The sequence below is a fragment of the Tribolium castaneum genome, chromosome 9 (genome assembly GCF_031307605.1).
Source record: "Tribolium castaneum strain GA2 chromosome 9, icTriCast1.1, whole genome shotgun sequence".
Lineage (NCBI taxonomy): Eukaryota > Metazoa > Arthropoda > Insecta > Coleoptera > Tenebrionidae > Tribolium > Tribolium castaneum.
Window position 1 is genome coordinate 5,701,838 of NC_087402.1, and position 12,510 is coordinate 5,714,347.

A 12,510-nucleotide genomic window follows, 5' to 3' on the forward strand; every position below is an offset into this window, starting at 1 on the left:
ATATACCTATCCTATCATTTTCAAGAAGCAAGAAACGCACCACATAGGTACTCGTAATTACACTATCCAAGAAATTTATATTTTTTTCGTTTCGTGTGGACAGTGTTATTGTTACCTCCCTTAACGGACACCTCTTGACAACGGACATTTTTGTAGGAACGTCGTAATAGAACCTATATTAAAATTTCCACCTCCCAATAGCGGACACCTCTCCACAACGGACAGTATAAATTCCCTGTCGATGGTTGTTGTTGCCAGGTTTTACTTTTTGAAGTGAATAAACAATTAACTAAATTCTTGCACAAAATTAATGTGCTTTTGATTTTGTGCGACGGGAAAGCCCTTTTGTTGCCGAAATCTGGAGGACATCCCTAACTTTATTTGGCGTCGTGAAAGACGTGTTATTCTTTTTTTCCGGAATGGTCGTTATTTTCTGGGGGTTATGGCGACTCGACACGGTTTACAAAGGCCGTCGCAGATAAATTATGAATGGTTTCGGCACAAGTTACCAGACTTCTTCAACACCAACAATTCATTTTGATGCGTCAGTCATTTGTTTTCACGTCACGTGACCGTACAGGCGTTCGCCCCTGTTCGGGTCTGCAACATTCTCGAATCTTCTTTCTCTCGTCTGAAACGTCCCGTCATGATTTTGATCCTCTCTTCCATATTGTATTTATCTCCGGCCGCGGCTCAGTGGAGTGAATAGGACCGTTTTCTGCCACAATAAAATCATGTAAATCGTAATGCAGTTCCTGCTGGCGACCTGCCAGGATTGTTATGGAAAATGATGGCCATCGCGCTAATATCGCGTCCTGCTGCGATTGATTTTTCCCTGTAAGGGTTGGATGTGATCGATCCTGGGACGCGGAATCGATCTATCGGGGATAAAACGACCGGTGGAAGCAGGACGGCGTCTGCAGGAGCGATCGATGCCGCAGGAGAAGGGAAAAGAGGGAGTTACGTTTCTGGAATGAGGACGATATGGAGTGAGCCTTGTTGGCTGCCGTCCGCCAGGCTAGACTACAGCTGAGAGGGAAACTTCCCAGACTAACTGGTAATTCGAGAAGTATTGAGACCAATTTGGCAGGACTCAATTTCTTCAATGAGAATTTTCGACGGGAATTTTATGAATCGATTCGTTTAATCTTTTATGCAGTAAAAACTTGTTAACGCATTTATCGATCCATCAACAAATTCGATTATGGGGAAAATTGCTCGACAGCTTACTCAAACTTTTTAGAGCGCGGCGGGGGAATAAATAAATACAGACAGCAACTTTGTTTTTTGCTCGGTTTTAATCATGGCGACTTAGAAGAAAGTTCGCTTTTTCAGGAAACAATTTATTGAATCAAAGGAGGACAGTTTTAATATCGAATGATTCTAATTATTTTATGTAAATTTTCTGTTAAGAACTCAATGATTGTGTGAATGGGGATCAACCGGTGTTTTAATAACCCCGAATCTACAGACCTGTAATCCTAGAACAAAGGAAATAATTTGTATTTGTGCTAGTACGAACTAAAGGATTTGTGCACTGCTTAATCCACCGATAACTGCACACTAATTAACAGATAATGAAGTTTGTTCAAAAACCATTAAAATCTGAGTCGTCTGCAAAATTCAAATGAGAAATAAACATAATCGGCAGTGGTGTCGTTTCTACAATAATTAGAATTGTTGGAAGTGCAGTCGATTCTTGCTACTGATATTTGGCCTTTTGTTAAACGGGTCAGAAGTTTTAGCTACATTGATAACAAAGTCAATTATTTGGTAATGAATCTGTACGGTACAATTGTCAACATCTAATGAAGCTGCAGTATTGAATCTTTTAATGCTGAAGCAGTTAAAAGTTTTCTGTCCTTTAATTTAATTAATTTTACGACAGTTGTTTTAGCTGTACCTAGTATGTTGTATTCGTCATAAATAATTTAATTTGTTAAAATAACCACATTTTATTAGGGTTTGTTATAAAAGCGACATCAGTCGTTTGAGTCGTAAACCCATTTCAGAAAACGCGGACTAGCATTATTTAATATTCGCCGTAAATCTGTGTTAAATCCTTTAGAAAATGTTAATAACTTCGAAATTGAGACGTTGGGCGAAAAGATGATGCCTTGCGGAGGAAATGTAGTTTATAGTGGAGCTAGAAATATTTGCAAACGGCGTCAATTAGTTTATGACTCTTTACAGTCATCTCTAAGCCGCAGACTGCCATAAAACTATTTAAAGGGTCAGAATTGCGTACTAGTAGCAAGCAGGGAGCAGACTTAATTATTTCATAAACAAGAATCCGCATAGTTTTGCGTTCTTTTTATTACATTGTGTGAATACCAAAGTGTAAAATTACACCAGGCAAAGTGGAATAACATCTTTTCTAAGTGTATATTTAAATAAATAAGTAGTTGTAGCCGTCGTCTTTCAGATGTGCCCAATTTGTATCAAGATAATAATCTGATTCATTTCATCTGGGGTTAAACGCAAAATTGAAACGCAGACACGAATGTGTTCCTAATTGAAAGGGGTGCGTGAAATTAGCACTCGCTGGGCACCAATCTGAGTTAACTTGTGTCTAGCGTCTCATTTCGTGCTGTTTTACTGTTGATGTTTGCTGTTGTATTAGAATGTTGAAATAATAAACAATGGTTTGAAGGTAAACACTCGCAGAACAAATTGCGTCTAATCGATACTCGTTTAAGTCATTTTCAAAACTGTCGCGGAAATTCCGACAATTCGATAACAAGTCACTTGCAGCTCGTGGAGAACAATAAAATATTATTAAATTAGAGAGAAATGTTGTACAAGTGGTTCTGAGAAAGCTGGGTCTTATCTGGGTTTGTTAGTCCGTCCTATTCAGCATGCATGATGCAGTGCAGTGCTAACTGCACCCAACTTCGTGAGATTTACACAAAATTGAATTAGACTTAAAAATGTTCACGGCATTGTGTCGCAGCTTTCCACAGCGATCAGCCCTTTTAGCGCACATATCAACTGCTCAATGTTAATAATTCAGCTGACAAAATTCCCTGGCTCTATATTTTTAGGATTATTCAGAACGAGTTTTTGGCAAGGTGCTAAAGGTGATTACGTGACGTCAAAACATTGCGGCGCCGGCGATTAAACCAACATCCTGTATCGACAAACAAATGCACATGGGGGTGAAATTAATTTTTGCTAAACTGAGTAAAAATGAAAGGATTAAGTGCGGGAAAAAGGATTCGTTTCAGGCAGTATTGAATCAAGGATTACACTCAGTGCAGTTCCCAGTAACGATTTATTTGATTTACTGCAGAATGAGCAGCGTGTGTGCGTCACAAACCGATTTTTTAACTTCGGTTTATTGATGGTGTTATGGAGGCATTAAACAAATGACCATCGCAAGAAATTTATTTTATTTATGATTTATGGAGCGACTTCAAGACGGCTTGTAACTCAAGTTCTTGACACATTTGGCGGATAAAATTACATTAATGCAATTTGACCACCACATAGATCCACCGATAATTTTTTACGAGAGTGTTACAGAAGCGCTTATAAATTCAGATTAAGGTTTGCAGTAACTTTGCTACTTAAGTTGTTAGAAATGCAAAAAATGCTACGCTAAAGTAGTGTTTACAGTTTGTAATGAAATATACATAAGCGTTAAATCAGACGGTAGGTACTGTAAAACCTTGAACTTGAGGAGGGACGATCTGATTATAGGTATCGTCTTCGTTGTCTATTAATTAAAATTAATTGTTATTTACACAACTAATTGTGGTTTATTAAAACGGGCAGCTGTGTTTTAGGCTTGTGACTTTGTCTTAACTTCTGATTTTTCAAATTGAATCTTAAAGTTTAATTATATGATTGAATAGATTATGAAGCTAGGCAAACAAATACGCGGGCGATTTTTTCAATTGTGGGGAAAAGGGCATCAAGTCGATTTCCGCTCAATAAATCAAATGAATTTTTCGTTATGGCGTTACAATTTTTATGGCATTTTAGTTGTTATTTCTTCCGTATGTAGGAATTGAGTGTGGAAAGCACAACATCGCCCACTTTCACGCGCGCGTTGCCGCAACACCGAAAAAGGCTTTATGAATTATTACAGTAATACATTTTTCATGATGTGTGGTAGTTGGCTCCTTAGCCAAGTACAGGTTTTGTGGCCACCATTAAACTCAATTTGCTTAAGTAAGAGCGAGTAATTTTCGAAAATTGCATGCGTGATTAGCGGTTTCGTCTCGCACTTCTAGCTGATTTCTTTGTTTCAGGTGAGTGTTACTGCCTTCAATTAAGTGAATCCCGATGTGGTGAGTACACAAGAAAATTGCGTTGGTTTAATTTATCGTAATCTTGTGATGATAATACGGTGGTGGTGCATTACACAGCAACAAGTGAGGTCCGCATGGCGCCTGTTTCGTATTGTTCAAGTAATCATCTCGGGGATTTGGGGGTAATCCCGTTAAAAAGCGGGATAATTAATTTCCGTTGATTTTTTCACTCAGACAGGCAATTTACCCGAAATTACGCGCAGAATGGGTTTAACTGTGTTGGGTGTATCGCCGGTTGCCTTTTCCTGACGTGTCGTGGGCGGCCGCGTGGGAGGAAAACTCCGGGATGATCTGACGTCAAACGGTTTCAATTTCTTGCTATTTCTGCATATTTATTAGCCGGCACACAATTCTTCTTTCCGATTCGGAGCGAAACAAAAATTGCAATGCTATGAATACACTACGCGGTGATAAATTCATTTTGGCACACACTGAAAATCCCACTCCTGAAATATCAGTTTCAATGCTCCATATGTAATGTAAATCGTCGGGGGTGTGTGGTTTATTTATGTGTAAACGGCCGCTGGCAAATACATTTTTCAGGAGCGCCGCATTACAAAACATTCGTCTGAAGGATTGAACCGATATGGCGTTTTATGAGATCGCATCATGACACCAAAAAATGCTAGCTGCCATAATATCCCTTGTTTGAGTGCAATCGTAAACATGTATGGACGATTTCCAGTGCTTAGGCGGAAAAACGTGGCTTTTTTATTTGACACACTGAAGACAATCTCATTTTTCTGCAGGATAATCAACTGTCTTGTCACTCAAACCCAAATCAAAATCTTTGTGAATAATGGAAAAAAATCTCTTGAAAGTGGGCGTAGTACAATAAACACTGGTTATTGCTTCGTGCAGAAACTCGTTGCATTCGTATTTTTTCCTTTAATTAAGGAAACTGTGGTTGTGATTATGAAATCATAAAATTGACATTTAATAATCAGGAAAAAATCTCCGACTAACTTTATTTGAGCTTAATTTTTTCGGGTGGGGAGGGTTTCTTAATTTTTTTCTGAAATTCTAGGAGCTAATAGACTTTAGATCAAAGCTTTGCCGACGTTATAAAAGCCACCTGTCAAAAATGAATACACCTGGGCGATAACAGTAATGTAAATGAAGCTATTGAGTGTTTATATTAACACTAATACTGTGCATCAGCGTTGTCGCAAGAAGCAATTTTTATTTGATTATGAATTTCTTCGCTCCCTCGATTATTTTTTATAAATATGAATGTAATCTTAAAACCGTTTCGAAAATTTTGTTCCAAGTTTGATTACGGAAAGTAAGTTTAGGAGAACCGTATTGAACTTGCGAAAATTGTAATGGCATAATGTACACTTAACTGTAACTGGCACTGTTTAACGTATCGATTTATGAGTTACATTTTCGGAACAATGAGTAGTTTGTTAACTGGCAAGTTCGGCGAAAAGTAACCGTTAGCTAAGAGAATTTAAAGTTTTTGCAATTTTTGGTTGTGTTGGGTGGTCTGATGGCAATAATAGCCCGCGATAATTCTAATCCGTCGACGTCCAACACGATACAGTTAGCTTAAACGCTGGTATTCTGTTTAACATCATGAAATATCGTCAGTGTTAGTGTCATTGTTGTTGCATTGATTTCTCCCGGGGGTGTGATGTCACTTTGGAGCGGATAGATGTGGCCGTCTCGTTTTTTCGTAAATTGATTGATTCGAGACGCTTACACGGAATAAGCGAAAACGTTTTCGCATTTAAAAACTCTTCGACAACTCTTTTATGATTTTCGTGAACGGATGACACTCTTATTTCCGACAGAGTCGCTCGTTTTTCTTGCTCGACCGGAAGTAGTACAGGATATGTGTTCACTGAGCAATCTCAATCGATAACGTATCTTTTGTGGTCCAAGAGACCCTTTCTTGATAACAGAACGTGTCAATGTGTCGCACGCTATCCGAAACGTTCAATTAAGTCGTCATTTTTCGCCCAAATCGGCGGAAAAAGCGCCTAATTAACATAAGCGCGAAACTATGATTGCTTGAAACATAAATGTCGCCTGTTAGAACCTGTTCCAATTAATAAGAGCAATCGAATATTCTGTTCGCGCTCTAGTTGGCAGATACGGCTGATTTTCTGTGGGGCTGTTGTTGTTCGAAGGATCAAACTGAAATTAGTTTCAGTTGCAGGCGTTCTGCGCCGCTGGCGATTGTGCAATTAATATGACACCCGGCAGACTTACAGGTACAAAATTAATTTAATTCGATTTTAATGATTTTGTTTTACGAGGTTTTTAAAGCAGTTTTATAGGTCTCGTGGTTTAATGTGATGATTGCATCAAAAACGATAAATAATCGACAGACAGCTCGCTAATTCCCCATAAAACTTTTGACACACTTTTTTATTGCACGATCGTGCTATTCTCATGACATGCGAAGATTGGTTAATGAGACGTGCTCATATTTTTTACCGTGAAGCCGAACTTTTGATTTTTGGCCATAAAACCAAACGAATATGGGTCACATTTGCCGTTAAAGTTGCAACATTCACAAATTCGGGATTTTTACAGTTGCACCCATAAAATTTCAAACGGCTCTTCAGCATTCAGAGAATTTTAATTACGTATTTAATACTAATTTTATTAGTTTACTGTAAACAAAAAAGTGACTCTGAAAAAAATTGGGTTTGGGATTGTAATACGAAATCCTTAATAATGTAGCAAGCAATAAAAAATCCTCTAATGACTTATTTTATTTGAAAATTGTAATGATTCCTCCAAAGTTAATAGGAACTTTATCGCCGAGTGTTGTGTTGGTGTCATAAATCTGCAAAGCGTGTTTCTTTCAATTTTCGAACATTGACATTGCGATTCGTAACGACTCATAAAGTAGAATTACAAAATTTTGCATCATGTTATGCATCTAAAGCAATTTTATTGGCTTTAAATGTAGTGGAGTTTGTGCAGTTTTTAAACTTGGCTTTATAAATACTAACCATCTTTGCGCTTTATTGAACATTACCATAAACACCGTAATAACAATAATTTTCAAGTCTATTATAGCCATCACAGAAGCAGAAGCGCAAACATAAAACAGGTAGCGAAGTCTTTAATTTGAACATTTATAAACTTCCAATTAACCATCTTGTTAAAAAAATCGTGAATCGAGAAACCGTTGAACTTTGTGTCCGTTGCAGGAAATACGCCCTATTTAATTCAACTATTTAGTCGATTAATCAAAGTTGCACTGGTCACATTTTCTCAAAGCGGTATCGGGTACTAGCATCAAAAATTAATTAAAACTTTCCTGATAATATTCAGCGGGTTATTTAACTATTTTATCATGGAATTAATGCAAGGATTAAGGGGCAGGTTCATTGTACAACTGAAAGCTCGCAGGGAATAAAAGCTTCATAAAGAACAATGCAAAAAAGGCAAAAAGTGTTTCATTCCGTTTAATTAGCATTAAAACAAGATTTATAATTGCAGCGACTTATTTTTTGATCGATCGCTTGTGTCCTTATCGGGAAGAAGCCGAATAAAAATCATCATTCGCTGTTCCATTAGTCGCAGCGATCGATAGTTGCGAATTTACAGCGTAGTTACTCGGAGTAGGTCATTTATTAGACTTTTCCATAATTATAGTCGCGGTCTGTTCGCGGGATTTTCAAATTAAAATGTTAACTTAATTGTGAGTGTAATAAATTACTACACGTTCGTATTAAATTGACCATAGAGTGTAGTCGGGAAAAGTGGGGTAATTTAAATTATAATGATCACTTAACATTTCTTCGTAATGTTGTTGATGTATGACCACGCAATTTTTTCATTAGAATTATTAGTCCGCGAGACAAAGACATTTGTTTTTCGATAAAACGTTGTTTATTTGAGTCAAGAAGTGAAGCGCTGACCGAGACGGGTAATTAATTTACTTATTGATTTACTGAACGAGTTTTGTTTTATATCGTGTCGTGCGTGAGAATTTTTTAACATTTTTGCATCAGTTGCTTCATAGTTCATATCTCTTACAAAACGTGTGGGGTCCTTGACATATGGATCAATGAAAAATTTTGTCGTATTTTCTTGCATATGAATTATTAAAACTCTATTTTAACTATGAATAGATTCTCGTTAGTGGTCCACTAGTCGATAGGTTTCCGGTTCCTCCAAATACTAGATCCTAGTGGGTTGATTATGTTACATAACTCATAGGCTGAATACTATTGAAATTTTTGGTATAGTTCACACGTTTCAAACCTGTTCTCTCATAGATTCGAATAGAGTTGTTAACTACGTACTTTGACACTATGACAAGCTGTCTTTTTTATACTTGTTTAAATATTCATTTATTTGGGAAATTGGGTACAAAAGGAGTTAACTCACTTTGCTGGAATTTCGTGACGGAGGGTTTCCCTCAGGATCCATCGATGTTACCTGAAATTGTTTGTAGGAACGTCGGAAAATTGTATTTTTCCTGGAAAGCTATTCCGCAAACTAACTCTCTTCAAGCTTCAAACTAAATGCTTGTGACTATTTTTTATAAAAGAGTGCTAGTTTTTTTAAACCTTTTTTTATTTATTTAGAATAAGTAGTTGTGTCAACGGATTTAGCATTAAAATCACCAGAATCGATTAATTAGGATTGCATTTAATTCAACTGTGTCCAATTAATTATTTGAAAAATCGATTGGAATTTGTTTAACTGAACTTGCTAGACCATAAACGTTTATATTAAATGATTGATTTTTGTTTCCTTCTTTTCGTGTTTACGTTGAAGTTGCAATTAATCCGAGCCAAATAATGACAAAGCTTGGCCAAGTTCACAGGCAACGCCCCCACATCTAACAAAATTTTAGTTTACGAGATTACGCTTCCGTTGTACGAAAATCTAATTTAAACGTAGAATTTTTAGATATCAAAAAATTGAGCCGAACGGAGGAGAAATTTAGGTTGGTAAAAGTCCTCCTGAATTTTGTTGGCACGAATTAGATAATTACTTCACCATATCTTGTTACACAATTGTTTTTTGCGCCGAAATCGCCCACTTCTTGCCCAACCATCCTCGCATATTTAATCCGCTTAGCTCGTCAGACAAACCCCGAGCTTTCAGTTGCAGGAATTGATTTCGGCTCGTTTTGAATATTAATTAACGACGCGCCAGTGGCCCTTGCATCTCATCACGTTCCTGCTGAAAGCTCGCGAGCTTCTCCGTCAGCAGGAAAAACTCGTACGTTCGTCGATGCGATACCCAGAGCGCCACTTACAAAGCTTTCAGTGACGTCTGTGTGACGTAGCATGACGTACCGCTCTCCGATTGGTTCCTGCTTCGGTGAACGGGTTCCAAGAGAGAACTGACCGAGGTGTACGCCAAAGGTTAGGTTAGTCGAGTTCCGACAGTCGCAAGTTTGGTTTGTGTTCGCTTTTCGTTCAGTTTTTCCGTATCTTGGTTTAGTTTTTTAAAAGGGGGGATAGGAGCGCCCCGGAGTTTCTGCGAGTTCGGTTCCGGGCGGCTCCGGTCGAGGCAGGATTTTCAAAGAGTATGTAAACAAGTGCGCGAGTTTTAAACATTCGGAGTAGATGCAGTTGTTACACACCGGAGTTTTTCGACGGCCATGACTCTTAAGTTTGTGATAATTGCGAGGTGTGCGTGAAATTGATGAAAATGTGAGTGTATTCAAGCGATTTTTGTTTACAAGTGTGCCTACAAGTTGTGAAAAGAGCTGTGATATGTGAAAAATATTGTGATTTCATTACGTAGTGAGCGTTTCTATTCCACGATGAAGATTAAAATGCCTTGTAAATTGTGCGAGATGACACTTGACCATCAGAAATTGGGCGGGGTTAATGTGGGTTGTACACATACGCCTTTCTTCATAGGGGGTCAAGTTGCATCCTTGTCGCCACTTGGATTAGGGTTCCAAAATAGCCCCTTCATTATTCCGCAAATTAGAGACATGATGTTGGCTACCTACCTGTTGCGAGGTGAGGACTTCCCTTATGATATAACGCCTGACTTTCTGATGTTACGTCATTTTTACTCCGAGCTGGAATTAAAATTTCATAAATTACACAATTAATCAATCGCTTCATTAAAATTCAACCCGAGGATACGAAACCTATTTCTGCTTCAGTCTATTTACAGCGACTATCCAGACGAGATTCCGAATGACAGAAAAACTGTTTTCGGGACGCTTAAGAATTACGTAAGGGACAAAATGTTAATTTATGTTTAACTTGTTTACACATTGAAGTTTCAAATGGTTTAAGCAGTCCGAAATGAATTTCAGAGATTGTTATGATAATTAGAGGCCCGAGTTATTTATCTGTTTATCGCCCAGTTAAACGTTGACCTAAGCTTTTAAATTCAGCGATTTCTTGTCGGATCCGGCCTAATTGTACAGCTTGCACAGTGGTTTTGTCTTGGTTTCCGATGTAATCCTCTTCATAAATCTCAACTTGGCTCGCTGAAATTAATTCCTGCGCGGATGCTTTCATTTTTACAAAAAAAAAATCAGGAATTAGACGCGTTTTTCAGCTCCAAGTCTCGCCAAAGTTATAAATATCAAGGCAACAACCCTTCTTGGCGCGATTGTACAGTTGCATGAAACCTCGGGATATCTATTGTTTGTTTTGAAATTTTAATTGTATAGCAAATCGGGGTTTTAGTCTTGTCGTAGTTGCGGCTAACCGCAAATTTGTTTACGAATTTTTCCTGCTTGAGGAGTGATTTATCAAGATGTTTGAGCTCTCCGATGGGAATCTGACTCGGTGTTGATCATTTCGTGACGGATACTTTTCTACCTATTATCCGCAATTGCAATCCCACGTGCTTCTTCTTGGATGTCTTGTTTTTCCGTTATAAATAGAGCATGTGATTTCTACTTTAAATTCGACTATTTAAAAGTCGGTAATTTCGAAAATAAACCGGTGAGATAAGTGTGGTAGGTAATTCCGTTTTTGGTTTCTCACCGATTTTCCACACTTCTAAGCCACTTAAAGTGATTAGTTTATCTAAATCTTCGTAGTTTAGGACCGAACAGTTGTCGTAATTGGCTTAGGTTGTCGATAAACTCGAAACGTCTTAATTTTTGTTTTTCGTTTCGTATCTGGAACGCTTTTCGCATTAATTCTAACGACAAAGCGGACCACATTTACACAGAATTGATGCGTCCAGACAGTGTTTAATTCAATTTAAATCGACTAGCTTTTAAAAGTTGTCGAGTTGGAAGCTGGAGGGCAAATCAGCAAGTAAGTTATGCGCTTTGTTTACATTCAGGCTAAAGCCGTGGCTGTTGCCTTACTCGGTCTAGTGTTTATAAAGTTTTTGTTTAAAAACTAACGATCTTTGTGCAGCGTCAAAACTTTCAAAGAAGTTTCGTTTAATTGTGCATATTTCTTCGGCGCATTTTATTATTCAAATGTACGCTGCAACGGAATGGAGCACCTCCGAAAGAGAGTTATTATGTTTAACAAAACGTTTCCTGAAACGGGAATGAATAAATCATGAAAATGGTTTTCTCTCTCGCCTCTCTCGGTTTCTCTCCGGTCCGGAAGTGGGAGTCAAAAAATTCCTAACACCATGATTGTGTTTCGCTCATTTTATATTCCTAATTTAATTAATCGTCGTCATTTTTACACCCGAGAAAAAATTATGTTATGCTTGTAGCGTCTGCGGAGTCGTTTAATTATCATTGTTTCGACGTAATTTGCGTCTGAAATTGATCTGCCCACAAGCGTATCTCCAAGTGGGTGCTGGAACAATAACGTGGCGAAAAACATCGAGGTTTTGAGCGAATTATGATATTTTCACAAGTTTCTCGCTAATTTTATGGCTTATACACAAAGGCTTATTTTATCGTTATCTTTATTGAGGTGCGGAGTTTTTTACGGCGTTTAACAAACTTTCCTAATTAATTAACCAATGTTTCATTTGTAAAGTTCAGGCGCGATATAAAATTTTAATATTTTTAACCGCAAGAAGTTGCGGTGAAGCGTTGAGGAAAACAAAACGAAAAACTACCGAGACTCGGTACAAGTAAATAACTCTTTACACCCAATTAAACTTGACACTATCCACAAAACACCTATACGATACAATAAAATGCATAAATGGCGGGAGTATTTCAAGCTTCGCCATGATTATCTCGCACGAAGCTTTAAACATTTTGTCAGATTTATTTTATGTTAATTAAACTGAGAGTAGAAAGGGGTTCGTGTACGTT

At 37.7% G+C, this 12,510-nt stretch overlaps 1 protein-coding gene across 2 annotated transcripts in view; it reads left to right on the top strand.

Annotated features, from left to right (window-relative positions):
* The window catches only part of Hers (Histone gene-specific Epigenetic Repressor in late S phase), a 64,097-nt gene that overhangs the window by 16,179 nt on the left and 35,408 nt on the right, over positions 1-12,510 (top strand). Inside the window, exon 4 of one of the 2 annotated variants that reach the window (XM_015979349.2) lies at positions 4,257-4,295. The exons of the other annotated variant lie outside the window; for it this stretch is intronic. Coding sequence (XP_015834835.1) covers positions 4,257-4,295 — 39 coding nt within the window. The remainder of the gene's footprint in view (positions 1-4,256; positions 4,296-12,510) is intronic. 2 annotated transcript variants of the gene reach the window in all.